General features: G+C 35.3%; 1 protein-coding gene across 5 annotated transcripts in view; it reads right to left on the bottom strand.

Annotated features, from left to right (window-relative positions):
• Positions 1-9,514: 9,514 nt before the first annotated feature.
• Positions 9,515-19,745, bottom strand: part of Su(var)2-10 (E3 SUMO-protein ligase Su(var)2-10) — a 107,762-nt gene continuing 97,531 nt past the window's right edge. For all 5 annotated transcript variants that reach the window (XM_081748650.1, XM_081748652.1, XM_081748654.1 and 2 more), the window contains 3 exons: positions 17,399-17,444; positions 11,715-11,894; positions 9,515-10,753 (listed from right to left, as the gene is read on the bottom strand). In XM_081748650.1, coding sequence (XP_081604776.1) covers positions 10,332-10,753; positions 11,715-11,894; positions 17,399-17,444 — 648 coding nt within the window. In that variant the 3' untranslated portion in view covers positions 9,515-10,331. The remainder of the gene's footprint in view (positions 10,754-11,714; positions 11,895-17,398; positions 17,445-19,745) is intronic.

Here is a 19,745-nt window from a genome sequence, read left to right as displayed (position 1 = left end):
GTTGCTCTTTGTCATCACAACATTACAAATCCACATGTCCACATGTCTGTGTTTATTAACTTACATAAAAACAAAACAATGACTTTGACAACATTACGATCTCATCACAATCTTGAAATAACTTAATAATGTCTTTCCTTACCTCATTTTAATTTTGTAATTTTCTTGTCTGTCTAAACTTTAATTCTGTAACATCTTCTTGTCTTTATTTTTGATCAATTTTAATAAATTTTTAAATTATAATTTTATTTTAACCTAACTCCTCATCAATATTTAAGTATAGATTCCTTGGAAAATGTATGTAATAACATTATTTTCAGAATTTTCTTCTTCAATCAAAAATATTGAGCTATTTTAAGAAAATGTATTTGGTAGTTTTCAGTGGGTTTTGATTTATTTCCAATGGAATTTTGATGTAGGAAGTCTTCAAGAAAACCTTAAAATTTTATTTCATAATTTCTTCAAAATTAATAACTTTAGAAATTCAGCCATAATGTCTTCTTGATCATCTCTTTGTTTCGGTGAAAATTGTCTCCTATTGGATCATCAGCAATCACAGCTGCGTTTGGGATTTGCGGCGTCCTTGATGTTAAGTAGAGAAAAATCTCGTCTTATAGTTGAATCATCAATAATAGCCAATTAGGGATTTTCTTCCCATTATCTTTTGTCTTTTACCTGATGCGGCGTTATGGGTAGACGTAAAAGTATTCTTGTCTATAAAAAACGTAACAAAAGGTGAAAATTTGAAAAGTGGCAACAAGTTAAAGTGATATTTTGGACTTTCTCATCATACAAACATCGACGTAGTGCAGTGAGAAAGTTGACAGTGAGTAAGCAGGTTTCTTCACGTCAGACGAGAGTGGTTGGGGGTCAGCCATCTTAACTGTTTCAGAAGTGTATGGCTGTGTAATCTAGGACATAGAAAAGTTTGTTTTGTGAACACCGACGGAAGCTCTCAATCCTCGAGAGCTGTGTGAAATTATTTTATCATAATCCGAGCAACCACTGGATAAGAGGTAAAGGTTTCTCTAAAAATCGTTTGGAGAAGATTCACCAAGTAAGTGTGATAGTGTTTACATTCTGTCAGGATAGAAAATTCAGTTTGGTAGCTAACCTTCAACAAAATTCAGTTTGGTCTAAAACCTTCAAAATTTTAGTGTGATGACAGTGAAAATGGTGTTTCCTGCACGAAAAATTAAAGTCACTATGAAGCATTAAGCTTAGAAGTTTCCCTAGAGATTGCACATATACACATTCATATGTGAGTGTAGAACCATTCAATGGGAGGGAACGAGGTTAAGTAAGGTATATGGGTGCAAAATTCTAATTACCGGTAAGGTGAGATTCTCACCTACAGCTCGTACCTTGACTACTATATTCTAATGCTTCATCGTAGTTCATAGTATTAATGGAACAATTTGGAATATTTAAATCAGAAATCTTAAATGGCAATAAGGCAGAGGGTCTGATAGCAAAGCGTTCTTGCAAAAGAAGTGGTAGCTAGGAAAGATATTTTATTTTAAAATGGGAAAATGTCAATATATGTGTTGTGTCTTTAGGTTAAGTTAGTGTAATTTAGTTAGTTAGAGTAGGTTAGGAATAGTTGATATGATTTTACTTGTATGTTATGGCTGTGTCTGAGAAAAAAAAAAGATGTCTGTAGAGTGGTCCTGGTGGAATGAAAGTACCGTGCTACATGTGTGAGGTCGCTAAGAATGCGTAAAACCTCCAGCCGGTCATCACCAGGTCGAACTGACATTAAACACAGCAGAAAAGATAAGAAAGGTAAATGAAAATGAATCTAGCTTACCACATACGAAAGGAAAGGAAAAAGAAAATTAATGTTAAGCGATTATTAGAATGTTTTGTAAAACCTGTCTGTTGAGTTTTGTCATAAAACTAAATAGATATTGAAAATATGTAAAATAGAGAGAGGCAAGTAATTTTTTTTTTTAAATGTTAGAGAGGCAAACAGTAAATATGTTACATAAGATTGGTCGAGCTAGAGAAATTCTTATGACATTGAATCAAAATTTTCATTTTTTTTTTTTAAATTTCTGCAACAAAATATGTCAAGATAAAAGTTATGTAAATAAAGCGTACAAGCCGTGAGTTGAATGTTTTATTTCAAAACAGAAATTGAGAATCACTTTAGTTTTAAGTCATTAAGAATGTAATTTGATGTTTACAGTGTGTAAGATATACTGATGAGGTTTAAAGCAGTACACGAAAATGTTCTCCCTTGCGAAAATGAAAGATTTCAGCTGTGAAGGATGCAAAATCTTTTCTGGGTGTGACCGGGAACGGAAACGACCGAATTTTGAGGTGAAATTCATTCTTTCAGTTCTTTCAAAATTTTCAGTTTGGATTTTTTTCTGTTAGGGCGATTACAGACTTAACATCAGATTTTTCCGTAGTCCTCGTTGCCAGCATAACTGGGAGGTCGACATCCTGTGTCGGTAGTTTGTGGTTCGCGACCTTTTTTCACGAAGGGTTCCAGATGACGGACTGCAGGCCTGGATGCCGAGCTCTGGATGTGATGAAAGAGGCTCTGGAATTATCTTCTTTGGACAAATTTGAGTTCCATTTTCCGGGTACAATTGGTTTGGTGAATGGATCGGTGATTGTTGGGAACATGCCTACACGGGGCCCAGGAGGTTCGCGACCACCAGTCAGTGGTACATTTACACAGTCCATAGTCCTAAGGAAAGTGAACATCTTACACAAATAATCACATACTACATTGTATTTTATTTAATTTTTTTTGTAAAAACTTGTTTTCAAGAGGCATATTTTGGACTTTTTGTTAAACTTGACAAAACTACCTTTGGTTTTATACAAATTCACTTGGAGAACAGTTATGGAAATTTACAACTTTTACAACGTTTCACACTATCGATAAGAAATGAAATTTCAATACATCAGAGACTATGTTCAAAATGAGTGACAGCATTGATTTCCAGTAAGAATTGTAATCTTTTGCAATTTTATTCGGTATGTGACATCACAAGTAACATTTTAATTTCGATTCCTTTAGGGTAAAAAATATTTTGTGAAATGTAAAGGAAATTCAGAGAAAGCCTTCTTTGTGAATTTCTCAATATTGACAGATAGACGTGAAGAATATGTTTAATGTTTATATTTAAAATCCGAAATATAGCTTGGCTACTTGCATAAGTTTGAAATTATAGAAATTACTTAATTTTTTAATGAATGAAAGTTCTGCATTTAAGATTACTTATTATTAATTTAATTAACGCTTTAAAAATTCGCTAACACCCTTATTATATATATATATTCGCTTACACCGAAACCAGCACTGCATCAGAAGAAGGTCCTCCTGTGTGTTTGGTGGACTGCTCGCGGCATCTTGCATCGGGAACTGCTATCACCTGGCCAGAGCATCAATGCAACTGTGTACTGTCAGCAGCTGAGCCGTGTTCAAGAAAAACTCAAAACTCTGGAGCCCGCACGTCTGAATCGCAAAGGGGTCCTTCTGTTACAGGACAACGCTTAGCCCACGTGGCTAGGATGACCCGGGACACCGTTCTACGCCTTGGATGGGAAATACTATTGTATCCGCTATACTCCCCGGACATTGCACCATCTGATCATCACTTGTTCCATTCCTTGGACAATCACCTTAGAGGAAGCCAGTTTAAATCCCTAGTAGAGGCGCTAAATGCACTAGACACCTTCTTCGCTTCACTGCCCACCAAGTTCTATCACGATGGAATCCATGGCCTTCCAGAACGTTGGCAGAAGGTCGTCGATGCTGATGGAGAACATTTTTGATCTTCCAGGCACGTCTTACGTGACGTATTGATGTTTGAAGGTGGTGGGTGAAAAAACGACAGAACTTACTTGGTAACCTTTATACCTTCATTATTTCGAGTTATTTTAGTGTCTATTTTACTGCCTATTTTCTAGGTTTTTAATGCCTAAACATCCGGTCTCTAATAATTAACATTAAAATAAATCAGTTTTATATATATACTCATAATTATTTCAGGACATAAGTTATTATTATATTTAAAATATAATATCTGAGATGTGTAGGTGTTGACATAAGGTCGGTATGTGAATGTTAGAACACTGATTTAAAAAAATGTGTAATAACAATAAGTAAGTTGTGTAGTGTATTTATTTGAAGCTATTTGTTATACAGAGATTACTTCTCAATATTCTCATTATAGCATGTGATTTACTTCATTGAAATATAGTCAGAGGCGTAAAAATAACATGAGGGTATAAACAGAGAATACCCAAATCGGATCGTAGTTCCGAAAAAAAAAAAAAAAAAAAAAAAAAAAAACTCCCTAGCCCAAATACTCACAAGAAATTCATGATCCCCAAAGGTCACTTTAAGAGATTGAAATTGTGCTTTCGTAAGGGAGGCAGAAAGGATCTTTACATAGGTTTTCAGTTCGACACTCTGAAATGCTTTTGTGTATGGATGATGTTTTGACGATTTGCTCGCTCCCCCTCCCCCCTCCCTCTCTCTCTCTCTCTCTCTCTCTCTATATATATATATATATATATATATATATATATATATATACTGTAAGGATCCCCGCATCACAACATAAGCACATGATGTTTATGAACGACACGTGCTAACGTTTACAAACACACAGACGATACACAGTACAGGAAGACACGAAGGAAACCGAAGAGGGCCCATAAAAGAGGAACCACAGAGGAAGGAGACATCAGTTGACCACTGATCGCTAACACAATACAGCTTTGGAGGTCGCTTTGGACTAAGGGGCTCAACTTATCCTAACATCCCTGAAGGCTGCTCTGAAGCGAAGGGTATTCCTCAATACAACCATACCTCACGAGGCAGATATGAGCTGAGGTTTCCTAGGACCATAACCTGGAGTCAATATAAAACATCCCGATGGCTGCTATGAGCGAAGGGGTTCGTGTATGAAACTATGTATTCTTCAACCTTGGTCGTAAAAGAGATTCTGTTATAAAAACTTGGTAAACACAAAGGTTATTTTGTATTTTTATAAATAATAAATAGATGAAAGGCTAGATTCCTGGTCCGTTATTGCCTCTACCTACATAACATTTCAAAACATATATATATACAGTGAAACCTCTCTAAAGCGGACAGCCGTGGGGAATCAAAAATTGTCCGCTATAGAGAGGTGTCCGCCTTACAGAGGTTTCAATATTTTCCTACGTAAATTAATAAACAAGGTAATATGCAATTAGAAAAAAAATATTTTTGCATGAATCACATATTTAATAATATTACCAAAATGTTGCTGTACCTGCATTATCTTGCGTCATCCAATTCCCTATGTTCGAGGCACAACATGGGAATAAGATGTTATAGTTCTCTGCACTTTACATTTATCGCTACTTACTACGTTTTCGGTGTGTTGCTTTAATTTGTGAGTTAATTACAGTCCACTAATGACTTTTTTAAAAAGACAATATGCGTACCCGTGGTAAAAATACCAAACTTGTCTTCTGATTGGTTAGAGTTTCCAGTCAGACAGTAGAATGATGTGTCATTCCAAACAGTGGGCTATTGTCAATCACTTTTGTTTCTGAAGCAGGTTAGGTGGGAGTGGAATACAAGCAAAGAATATAAGGGTGTTGTGAAACAGAGACCCTTCCTCAGGGTTGCTGAACAGTTAGTTGAGGAGGCAAAATGTTGTCACACCCTCATGTTCTTCCTTGGTGACATAGTATGAAAAGTGTATTTATACTCTACTTTTCAACTTGTTTTTAGAGAAAGTGTCCGTAATAGGGGGTAAATAATACCTATAATAGACAAGAAAGACTGTCCGTGTCCGTACTGGAGAGTGTCCGCTTTAGAGAGGTTTGCCAATATGTTTTTTCCTATTACGGTGTTTGGGGATTACAAAATATGTCCGTTATGGGAGGTGTCCGCTTTATAGAGGTGTCCGTTAGTAGAGGTTTCACTGTATATATATATATATATATATATATATATATATATATATATATATATATATATATATATATATATATATATCGTTTTTCTGGAGGTAGCAACGTTATGGCCTACCGGCACCTTTTTAATTAGAATGTAGTCCTCTTGTCTGTCTTAAAAAAGGGGCTGACGAGAAACTTCGAAAATACCAAATAGTAAATATATAGTTTAATGAAAATCAGTTTTTATTTTTCCTTTTTTCCTTTCTAGAGAAAGAGTTGCGAATCCTTGTTCCTTCTTGAAGTCGGTTAATTGTATTCAGGGACTAAATATATTTGGGCCCTTCCGTCTCTCGCTCGCGCCTCCCTTTCCTCATTCTTTCTCGCACAGTAATATACAACATAAAGGCTCTGAACCGACTTTTGTTGTTGTTGTTGGAAAGACTGACCTTTCGCAACGGACTGTCACTGAAGTTCAGTGGCCTTGAGGGAGGGATTTTTGAGATAAAGCTCTAAGGCAAAACTGGGAGAACTATATTGGGCTACCATTTTACAAATACAAGAAGAAATGTGAATATCTTGTATTACAGTTGATATTGGTAATAAGATAAACTATTAGCATAGAAATAGAATAGTAATAAAATGGTAATACTAATCATTCAAATCCATAACAGAGTCGATAAAGACTTCTACAGGCCTCCCAGCAGGACATTGAAAAAATATAGGACAGTTTGGTTAATAAAATAGGATAGTTTGGTTTATACAATAGAATATTATGCTCTGAAGCACAGTAAAAATATAAATGTATTGTAAGAAAAGACCACTCTTTACACCAATGGGCAACTGTTTGTTAGCGAAAATAGTAAAAACACTAAAAAATGCAGTTCCAATATTGTTAGAATTCAGAACATATTCGCACATCAGAAGAAAAAGAAATAGTTAACAACTCTTATTTATAGGATTACCATGGCATTTAACACTTTTTACATGTCGTTATTCATACATAATTTTGAATATGAAAATTCAATTAATGTCGGCATTTAAGGCCATTTAGCCCATCACGTTTTGAGGGATGACGTCCGTCGGCGAGTACACTATCCGGGGAAAGGGAAGAAAGAAAGGATTGGGGAAGAAAGGAAGCGGCCTGGGGCCTATACCACTCCGGCACCTGCCTGGTGTGAATGAGGAAAACCTCATTCAGGGTGGCTGGCCTGAAAAAGCGTTTTACACTTTTTCGACCGAGTCCCCCCACCGGGAATCGAACCCGGGACCATGATAATAAATGAAGTGTATAGGTCAAGATGTACAACTTTGGTAACATTTTCTGTTATTTTCTCAATCTTTCATAACGTATAAATGAGTCAATGGCCTAGTATATAGAAATAGGTTAAAGTTTTAGAAGAAATATGTATGATTTCTGCACGAATGAACTAGATTTTTAGAACCATAACAAGATTCAAATACGATTGGTCCCTGCTAGCTGGAAATCTCCTGTAAAAACAAAAATAACATAAAACTTAAAAAGTCAAACGATTTCGCACACGTAGTCCGCTTGCTTTTTAAAATATTACACCATTTTAAAAAGACAGTATAAAATACTATGAAAGTGTTACGAAAAATGCAGTATAACCCGTGTACTATGCATCACGCTCTATAGGCATGTTACTTCGTCGTGATCAACCCAGCATCCGTTGGTGTTTCACCGTCTAGCTACAAAGATTACCATCAGATCATAAAAAAACGTACAGGACTACTATAAATGATTCATTCCTTTTCAAAAGGCTATATTTTCAGAAGTATTACACGTAGAAACATGAGATATATGAAAATAACTGCAAACTTGCCAAGTTTTTTGCACCCTTTATAAATGTTCACATGCCCCTTTAGTCATACGATACACGTCCAGATGTAGTCAACCTCGTTTTATACATTTTGTGGCGTCGTCCTATCAATGGTCTGCACTGCAGCATCGATGCGTTCCCTGAGCTCGACTAATGATTGTGATAGTGGGGGTATGTAAACAAGGTCCTTAATATACTCCCTAAGGTAGTCGTCACAGGGCGTTAAATCAGGTGATCTGAGGGGGCAAAGGAAACAAAGCTACGTTATCCTTACCAACCCACCAAAATGAGATCTTGTTGGAAGACAAAATCCCTGAAATCAGCAGCCAGCTGCGGAAACAACCACAACTGGAACATATCTAAGTAACTTGTACCGAACACAGTTTCAACAAAACAGAGAACAAAAAAACTCTTTTCTTGCTTTATCCCCATTTTTGGACAGGTACTAAACTCGTGCTGACACCTGGATTACACAATACAAACCTGGTTGTGCTGTGTTCATATATGTTTCATATTTGTAATAGAACTTTTGAAAAGGAATGAATCATTTACAGTAGCCCTGTATATGGGACCACCGGTAAGGTGTACTCTTTTAAACAAACAAACAACACGAAAAAGTCATCAAAATCGGCGCACCTAAGAAACTAAGTCCACCTGATGGATAACAATAAGATAGAGTGGCCAGATTCTGACAACCAAAAAGTAGGACACAAGTATATGATAGTGTACTGCGTCTGCAATACGCACGTCCTTATTTCATGTAATGTTAACCTTAAGATAATCATTCGTTTTTGTTAAAAATATTGAAGGAATTCAACACAACTTAAAATGCTTTGATGAATGACAAAGTAGTTTACTTTTATGAACGTACAGTGAAACTTCAAGTACGGCTAAGAAGTTTCTTAAAATCGATTTTCAGAGCGTGGGATTATTTTAAGGAATGAGGAAAAATTTACACCGGCACGAGGAAACTTCTACTTAAGTTAGTTAGCATCACTGTCGTAAATTAAAAAAGAAACCTTTCCTATTTTACTGATATCGCAACAAGCCCTTCTCAGAAAAAATAATGTATTGCAAAACAATGTTAGTTGATTATTCTTCTTTCCTAATCTTTTGAAGAGTGTTAAAAAACATAGTGGTTCAACATTTAGAAAAAGAGTGCGTGCGATTCAAAATGTTGTGAATAAAGATTGAAACATTAAAATATTGCAAATAAATTAACTCAGGACATTTCTCGATTTTCTAGGCGTCTTCACAACACGCAGGACAGCTCTTTGAAAAAAAGTACTATACTGGGAAAATCAGTACGTCTGGTCACCCTACAATAAGAAACGATATAAAATGCAATGAGCTGATCAGTACGGTACTGTATACTTACTTTTGGGCCCACCCTGTATATATAGAAACTGGTTGAATTGAGATCCACCAGTTTTTAAATAGGTCTGTTATATATACACACTGGCGATTATATACAGCTTTTATTTATTTACTTCTGAAGCGGTCTAGTTATAACACTTAATTCTTGAACAGATATATATATATATATAGAACTGGAGTAGGAGCGACACTGAGAATTAAGACTATAGATATATAGTCTTAATTCTCAATGTCCCTCCTACTCCAGTTCTATATTTTATTTGAACCAAGGAGAAAAAATTATACTCCTTATCCCTGCTCTTCTGAAGTAGCCTTCCTTCCCTAGAAGATACATACGAGCAAGTGAGAAATTTTGCCTACGGGCAGGACATTCAGACGAGTTATTTATTTAAAATTAATGTCTTTTATTGTTGTCTGAATGTTTTCAAAGAAAAGAATATTTATTACATCTGCACATAAAGAAATGAAATATTATTTTGAGCTAACAAGAAGACGTTTGAACATTACATAAATACACAATTAATTTCAATTATTATATAAAAAATACGAGTGTAATACGGATTGCAAATTTCAGATTCTGTAATCTGCACCAATCTAATCTTGAGATCCAATGTGAAGGACGAATATTTTAAGACAATATGCATTTGACAAGAACATAATAAATTTAATAATATATCTACAGAAACTAAAATTATAATCTACTACATTCCCAAAATAGGAAAATTTCAAATTACACACGAAGATACATAGGCACATGAATGAAATGATAGGATGTATATAAGAATATTGACTTGCCACAATTTTAATCCAGTGTCCGAAGCAAAATATAACACTGCATGATTTACTTAAATACGGTACTGTATGTAACGTTTTGACAGTCACCGTATCTACCTAACAATCACAAAACAGTCATTACGATCTGTGATACGTTATTTTGTAATTTGGATGCAACGGGAGTTCTATTCGTTAATATCTTCCTTTGGTAACAAATACAAAATCATCCACCAGTCATACACAAATGCACACACTATTGGAATAAAGTTTTAATTCATGAAAATAACTGATTTTTTTTTTTCAATCTGCTGTTTAAAAAACTGTTTAACAACAGATGTATGCATGAAGGGAGATTATTTTACTCCTCAGTCTCAACAAACCACTCTCACACTTACTCCACATTTTATCATTGCAGATTCCACCTTAGTATCTATTAGTATACGGCGGTGGTGGATTTGTACTACTGGGCCTTGACCCACTGGAATCAGTTTCCAGATCCATAAAAGTTGGTGGCATACTTGGTAAGTACATTGGGGGAGGGTTTATTGTCGGAGGTAGTCCCATGCCTGATGTAGGAAACACATTATTCAATACACTAGAAGCAGGACTGAGTGCCACTGGGGGAATTGCAGGTACAGCTGGCATTCGGATCCCAGATGTTGTCACAGTGCTGGTATTCGCTGGTGGCGGAGGACTAACCACTGGCGACGTCACTGGCAGCGGGGTAGTTGGCACTGATTGCGGAGTTGTTGTTTCCGGAGGTTGTGGAGATGATGGAGGTGAAGGACTATCCAATGTAATTATATTGGGGCTTATGTAGCCTGAACTTGTAACAGGGCTTGATCCTGGAACAAGAGAAATGGTAGTTAAGAATCACAATAAGTTGAGAATATATTACCTGACTGCGAACAAGGCTAAGAGAGAAGTGTTTAATTCATTCCCACAATGATTACAAAAATCAGAAACGCATAATAAATGATACTATTTCTGCTTTATAAGTTTCTTTGAAGGATTTAACTAGGATAAAATGGAATTACGAAACAACACGTGATGACAAACCAATCATTGAAAATGTATTGGAACATTTGAAATTTAAATTTTAGATTCACTTAAATAAGATAAATGACAACGGTGTAATAGTATTATTGTCGAAGTTGAAGACAACGATAAATGCAATTTTTATGGCATTACAGTTTTCTTTCATGTAAAAATATTGCTGCTTTTCTTAAAATACGTTTTATTATTTACTAACACATCTTCAACATGAAGACGAGGAAGCATAGGTAGGAAAGGAAAGAACTAGGGCAGAAGCGAATAGGACCTATAGAATCAAAGGAAAGTGTTACTAGGAAAGACATTCATGAAGAGAAGACAACACAGATATCCAGAAAACTGCTAATGAAGGAGTCAATAAGCAGCTTTAGAGAATATACAATAATTCGAAAGAAACAGCTGTGATTCAAATTTGGAGTAAGACTAAGTAGATGCTGAGACAATTACCAAGAGAGAATTTTAATGATATGTAACTATATTGAAAAGGTTTCATTTTTAGAGAAAGCTCAGAAGAAAGTTGTAAACAATAAAGATGCTGAATATGAGGGAAATACAGAATTTTGGAAGGCTGTATATCGAAGGAAAAATTTTTTTCAGCAAAAAGAAAATATATGGGTCTAATAATATTGCATGTAGATCCCATATAACAAAAATAAATGAAATCTGAGACTATGATAGGGACCAACTGAGGTTTGCCTGGACGATTTGAAATGGAATCGGTCATATAGAATATATATGTCTGCTTCGACTTACGTGAAAACGATTTCTGTCCGCCATTACTTGACTGGCTGGAATCTGGAGCAACCGATTTCTTAGAGCTATCATCTTCGTCCTCTGAGTCGCTTAACGTGAGATCTACGATTACAGGTTTTGTCTTTTTCTCCTTGTCTTTCTCTTTCTCTGGTGACTTCTCCTTCGGTGGAGAAATGGGCTCTGAAAGACAAATTAATACTACATATGAGTCCATCTGCAAAGCAACAGTATTATATGATTAACTGAAAAATAAACTATTATCAACGAAAATACCCGGGATAAGCAACCCACAAGAAAAAAAAAAGTTTTCCTGATAATTTTCTGTACTCTCTCAATTTCTTATTTATCCTCTAACACACTAATCTTTCTTCTTAAGATCGCAGAATCTATAGTTTACCCAATTAAAAAAAAAATGTAAAACAAATTGAAAACCAAAGATCCATCGGCATTCTCCCAACTAAACTGAAATCTTTTGTGCTAAAAGTATATGCACAAACATAAACATAGACATGCACCTCGGGACCAGTTTTTCAATAATAGAGATTGCATTGCGCATAAACTTAATCTACGAAGCGAAGTGGATCTCAAGTAATATTATTGTAATTCGCAAGTACATTTCATTCAACTTCTTCAAACTTATCCTCATGTTATGACTTTGGAAATAAACTAAGAATTCACTTCTGATTTATTTTGTTTATCTTTTTACAATGGTCTGCCAGGTTGCTTTACTTGCAGAATCTAATCGATTATCCATAGTTTTGTTTGGAGACAACAACAAGAGATTAATGTTGCCGATTACAGCAAGATAAGCAAAAAACCGCAAACTTCTCAATATATATCCTCAAGCTAAGCTACACCAGTCACAGTAATCAAATTACAATGAAGTTTTTATTATTATTATTATTATTGTTTTAATGGTTTTATCAACAGATTTGGTTTTAAAAAATCAAATAAAATATGACTTCCTAGAAAATATCGAATGTAAAGAAACATGACTCAATCTTTTTAAATACATATTTCAGCTTTAGTCACCGGTTGTTTATTGAAATTTAGCGCCCCTTTTCGTACCGAGACTACATGAGACGCCTATAGTTTAAAATGGACTTCGAACTATTGTTTGGGAATGGAACTCACGACCACGTGCACCAAAAGTCCACGCACTAGCCATTACACCAGCGAGAAGAGTTTTAAGCTTCAGTCCTAAGCCATGTTCCCCCTTCAGTGAAAAAACTGAATTTTTATAGCCTATATCAGTAGCGAAATGTATATCATAGAAGCTATGTAGTCGTTCGTTTGCTAGTTTGTTGAAATTTAGTGCCCTTTTTCGTGCCAAGGCTATATGGGATATTGACTCCTCGTAATACGTTAAACTTTTATAGTGCTCTCACTGGAAATCGAACTTAGGACAATGCGAACCAACGACGCACACACTAGCAGATAAGACTAAAGAGAAGAGCTTTCAGCTTTAGCCCCAAGCAAGTGATCCCAGTTTGATCAAGATTCTTTATTTCAATGGTGCGAACAGCTTGTTGGCAAAAACACATTGTGTGATATCAGAGCACTATATTACGATGGAATAATAATACTTATGATAATAAAAGTAATAATAATAATAATAATAAATAATAAACATGTAAAAAAAAGGAGCACTAATTTAAAACACAATGTAGATAAATGTCAATTTAGCAGAAATAATTCCTTGACAACGTTGTAAAAATTGCCAAGCTCTCTATCTATTTAAATCAACGGAAAACATAAAAACAGCACTCTTAAAATTACATTTTAGCTTAATGTTTCTAAACATCATTGCTTACAAACTATCAGTCAGATCTCATAAAATTTTCTCTTGCTTAATACAGTAAATCTACATTTATGTGCTTAAAGAATTTGTCAATCTTTTTAAAATTTCACATTTCCAATTCAGAGGAACTAAAATTGTGCTATTTCTTATGCTATGATTTGATACTTGAAAACCTGTTTCGTAAAACTTATGTATGTATATATATATATATATATATATATATATATATATATATATATATATATATATATATATTAAAAATAAACTAAAATTAAAAGGTAGAGATAAAGAAGTAGAAAAAAATCAGTAGCGAAATGAGTACCATAGAAGTTTCTCGTATCTTAAATATGATTGCTGACTTCCCAATGTTGCTAACTGTATTAGTTTTAATTTCTTGAATTTTACTTCATGTTTTTATGCAATGTTGAGGTTATGAATGACTTGACTTACTCTTTATTTCGAATCTAAACCACACTGGGATTTGAATCCGGTGAATTTACTAGATGCACAGACTATTATGAAAAATAAACTCGCAATGAATGTGCTCTTCACTATCTTACTATTCGCATCCAAGAATTGAATTATAGAGCCTTTGGTTTTTAGGCATACATTGAAACCTTTGAATAACGGACACCAGTGGGACATAAAGGCAAGTTATTGGGAGTGCATATGTTTATTGATAGCCCCAATCACAAACAGTATCTTCTTAGAGAAAATGAAAAGGAAGCCGGGAAAACTCCAACCCAGACTTGTTTCAGTATCATAAGTAAAAGAAAAATGTTGCTTTTCCAAAAAGGAACATTGCTCGTTAAAAATGTAAAAATAAACAATGTTTGTTTTGTTATCTATGAAATTGTCGGAAAAGATGCAAGGCGCAGAGGAAAAAAAGGATTAAATTTGTTAAGGAAGGGAAGATCTTTCACATAGAATTCTCGACCATACAACTGACTCTGCAAGAGTGTTATTGCTTATTGAAGGTTTTCTAGGATTTCCACCAGAAAGCAGTTTATTGCGGGCAGAAAAAAGAACTTCCAAACTTCAAGTTTAATTCTGTTTGATGGTTCACCAGGTCTAGACTCATGATAGATACACTTATGAGGAAAATACTTTTATGTCTGCTCTTAATATATCGCAGAACCGACAATAATTCCTGTCCGTTATGAAGAGGTGGTTGAAACGTTTGGGGAAAACAAGGACTGTCCGCATCCGTATCTGACAAGTGTCCGTAAAAGGGAGGGTTTTGTTCTGTAAGAGAACATATATTTTTGCTGGAACAAAAAAATCTGTTCATATTATACAGGTATCCGTTAAGGGAGGTTTCAATGTATTTACTTAATGAATACATTGTTTAGATCTTCCCGGCCAGAGTTTAATTTTGAATTTTGTTTTTAAAAAATAAAAAGAGATTTCATTATTTTCTTTTCAGTGAGTATATTGATCTCTGAGAAAAGTTTTTTCGTATTCAAACTTTCAACACACGAACTGCACCTACTGCTTTACCAACTTCACATAACTCAATACTATGCTGTGGAAGCTATATGCACACTCCTGTCACCTATTCTGGGAAGGGGAAGTTGTATTTATATTAAACGATACAGTCTTTACTAGTAACGTGCGGTGCTAGTGCCGATCGGGGAACAGGCCATGAACAGTAACACACTCTTGGACATTGCGTAACAAATATTAATATGCGTTTAAATGGGAAACATCATATTCATGGGTTTCCTCGATGCTCTCTAGTTTCCTCCCACATTATCTTTCCAATAATTCTCTTATAATCATCCCCTTCTTTAGCCTAAATGACATAGGCGTATAATGTTAAAGACTTTATTTCATTTTTACACATGCTCAGCCAATACTGTGGCTGATCGATTTTTAGTAACATCTGTGAATCATGGAAATAAATTTCTCCACCTGTGACAGTGTTCAAACTTGTTACGTCTGTTATTTTGTGAAGTAAAATTGCAACGAAGGGAGAAATGAAAATTTCATACCTTATTTCATTAAGCACTTCCTCCGCTACAGAGCTGCTTAGGTCTGTTTGAATTCTATTCGAAGTTCTAGCAAACGTAGTTACGTTCAATAAATAGATTGCAACTTTCTAATCATATCTTTCAATCAAATTCAGCATTTCAAAGTAGTTGCTTTTGCTCATAGCAATACCCTCCTATATCTTCTATGTTACAATCTCTGAACCGGTAAAAAACTAGCACTAATTAGACACTCATATAGCGATATTGATAATCTGCTTGATCGTCAATCCTTGTATAATCGAATGTCTTTTACGAAAGATTTTGATGGAGATTGTTTTGGGACTATTCACGGAGCTCAGTATTTACACAAAAACTGAATTCTAGACATCCCAAAAGCCTTTTCAGTAAAAAAAATAAGCATGTCTAATATGACAATTTATTACTTGATGAGCAACTGGTTAAAGAGTTCCGAAAAATTATGGAGTCTACTTACAAAAATGCTTGGTGTAAGATTTTATTTTCGTTTTAAATTCTGTAAGGTAAGGCATATGCCTCCATTGAAAATAACCGTACATTATCACAAAATCAAGTGAACCATAAAGAATTCAATATCACTTGATGTATCATATATTGGCTGGGTCATTTCTGAGCAAAACGTAAATTTCCGAATTCGTGAATCTACAACAGGTACCACTCACCTGTTCCGTTGTTGTCTTATTTTCACAAGTCCAACTAGCAGTATGGAAACCTAAGCCTTCCCGATTTTCGTGTAAGAAAAAGTGATACAATATCACATACAACGCTACACAAAAGGATGAATAAATTCCTTTATCTCTTAGCCATTTAAAATTGAAACAAATTGAACTACATGATACACTAAATTCCACTATACCCAATACACTGCTACGAACAGGTCAAACGCACAGCTTCCTCTGCTTCGTCGCTACGTTCGTGTCTGCTCGATTTCATTCGGAAGGAAACACCCCTTTCACCACCGACAGCACTAGAGCAGACGACATACAACAACTTGTTTGGATTATGACAAGAGATGGGCTTTTTTAATCTAGAAAATGCAGGTTTTATAATAATTTAAATCTTACGTAGAAAGGCACAAAAGGAGAGAATAGGCTGTTCCGTCTGTTCCATGGAGAATTCGCCGCTGATACACACACACACATTATGACACAAAGAGAGAGAGCACGGCTATCCCTGTCACACTATCTTTCTTATTACTACAGCAAGACACCACCTCAGTTTGCCAGTTACGCTCCTAATAGTCCAGGCTAAAAGTCGTTCCTAGCTGCACTGTCTTCTATCTGATGCCAAGAGATGTCCCTGATGTGCAACAACTAGTTTCATTATTTCTAAAGCCGAGTCCCGAGTTATGTAAGAGACTGGGAAAAGTGATGAAAGATACGAAAGGAAGAGGGAGACCGGAAAGAAAATGGTTAGATTGTGTGAATTCAGACTCGAAAGTAAAGAAGTTCACAAAAGATGCTATATGAGGCGGAGCGAGACGAAAACGAAATGTCGACCACGCGTTAGCGGTAAAAGGCAATCTACATGAGAAGACACATTATGTGTTTGTATTAACTTCATTCCTTTCCTTACCAAATATTAAACGACCACTCGGTGTTCAAAGTTGTCAGCTTTTAAAACAAACATGCATGCACTAAACTGCACAACAATTGCCTACAACTTCAGCTCTTATTTACTAATTCAGACCTTATGCATAATAAACAGGTAAGATGCCGATGATGATAAGTACTCGGAACTAGTCTGGCATTTGGGGATAATTTCGAGCACATATCAAATAGTCATCATACTTATATTAAAATGATATAAGTATTAGCATGGATAATCACAATGAATTGTATTAGTTAATAATAGAAATTTGAAAGTTAAACTACCTGGTTCATCCGAAAGTGTTTCAATTTGAGGTTCCGATTTTGTAGGCTGAAAAGAAAAAGAAATTATATTAACTGCATGATCAACAATTAATTAAAGAGCGGGCATTGGAAACTAGTTACTTAGCTCAGTAAATAGTGAAAACATTATTACACGACATTAAAAAAAATACACCGTAACTCCTTTTGTTAAATATTTCATCACTCAGAGGAAAAAAAGTATAAAGTGAGTTTAAAAAAATAAAATAAATAAAAGAAATGAAGAAAAGTACCTATGAAGCGTCCATGGATATTAAACCTGTTCAGGGGTTTTTATGCAATACTGGGTAGTCATTGCTATTCGAACAGTTGATGAAGCAAAAGACGTTCATGTAACGAGCAGCAATACTGCGCCAAGCCATAAGCAAAGGCGTAAACTGACCAAAGAATTGCAATTGGCGCTACTGAATAAATTCCGTAAGACATCCCTAAGCTAATATAAATCAATGAAATGCTTTATTTTTTTAAGAAATTGGCCACTTTTCTTCCCAACGAGCAGCAGTAACAAAATTTTTAAAAATGTTTGAATATACTCTTCCAGTCAATTCCAAAGAAAATGGAAAAGTCTACAAAGCGAAAAAAAAAAAAATTGAAAGATCATGACTCTTTCAAATACAGGGTTGTTCACAAAGTCTCGTTGCGTAAACTTTGAAGTTTCTTAACTTGGGGAGAAATGTGCGAAATGAATGCAGACTGCATATGAAAAACGCATGTGATTCTTTACCATTCCTTTGATTAATTGATTGAGGTTTCATGGGGACGTCAGTATCGAGGTTATTTATTCCAATCACGATCAATACGATTGCCATAAATAAATGTTAAAAACCAACATATAAAAATATAACAAAAATACTACTGCAAAAGGGAAGTAAAAATCTAAAGTAATATATGAGTAATAAATATATATCAATAACAATAAATGGTAATAATAGTAACAACAGACAAAATATATAATCATAAATACTAATAATAGTAACAATAAAGAAAATATATAACTACAACAATAGTAAAATGAAATCAAAGTTTGAGGCGAACCTTTCCACGTGGGCCAAGTACTGTCCACTAGTACCCATCAAGTTGTCTTCCACCATATCAGATTTCAAAGAAACTGAAGGTGGATTACGAACAGGTGGAAATTTTGTTCTTTTCGGGGAAAGGACAGTATCACTAAGTTGGCGTATATACTGACTAAATTTTAGGCCAGCCATATAAGGTAAGAGGTGAAGAGCGTGAGTTCGCCGAAGACCAACATTGATAGAAACATTGAAGGTTCGCTAGTCGATGCGGTCTCAACTTCAGGACTTTTGTCGGGAACAAGATCAATTTGGGTGGAAACGTCGGACGTCTAAGTTGCCACAGATTTACAAGTAGTGGCTTCAACTGTAGATAAGGGTACTGAAAACGAGGAAGGTACGCTTTCTTTTTAAACGACGTTTAGCATGGGTTCAAAGATCTTCTCAACAACCATTAGATTTCAGATACGTTTCTCATATTGAAAGGCTGGACAGTCTCGAGATCAAGCAGAATGTGATAAAAAGGAACTTGGTTGCTGTACCCATGCACCGCATCATGACTACTCTGGCGACAATTCGCACAAAGAGCAGCATTCGCATTAGACATGTTGGTGTGCCCGAAGTATTGACTTTGAAACAGCGCAGGGGAATGGGAACGGACCTTAAGTCGGTAATAACCAGCCTTCGACTTTGTCCAGAAGTGTACGCAAACTGAAAGTAAGAATTTGCGATTGAGTAGCAAGGAGTTCACCTGACTTCTTACTTTTGAGGCGAGCTACCTCTACAACATGTTGGTCAGATAGCTCCGATTTAATCTCTTTTTCGGTCCCAACATCATACCTCAACGCGAGACGTTCAGTAGACGCTGGGGCTCTACCAACAGGTTTGCTGGTCCAATGGACGATAATCCCCTCTCAAAACTCCTCCCCCTTCCCGTACGGATATCTCGCACGGAAACCATGAAATGACTGTGACAAGGCTCCGGTAGAACACCAAGAAAGTGTAAGTATAGAAACATCATTTAATATAAGTGACTCTTCAGTGCATCGTAAACACAAGTGCATAAGTGTCTATTATCAAAACACTCGTGGCCTGCGTACAAAACTCAACAACATATATAAAAACATATTAAGTAATAATTATCATATTATAGCACTAAGAGAGACGTGGCTTACAAATACCCACACTGATTCCGAAATTGTAGATGAAAAATATTTAATATTTAGATCTGACCATAATTTAATTCTGTCTGGCAAAAAATCTGGTGGCGGTGTACTTCTAGCAGTAGAAAAGAACTT

This window comes from Thermobia domestica, chromosome 2 (genome assembly GCF_964235325.1).
Source record: "Thermobia domestica chromosome 2, izTheDome1.hap1.1, whole genome shotgun sequence".
NCBI lineage: Eukaryota > Metazoa > Arthropoda > Insecta > Zygentoma > Lepismatidae > Thermobia > Thermobia domestica.
The sequence above is the reverse complement of the archived record's forward strand: the minus strand, read 5'-3'. Positions and strand labels throughout refer to the sequence as shown.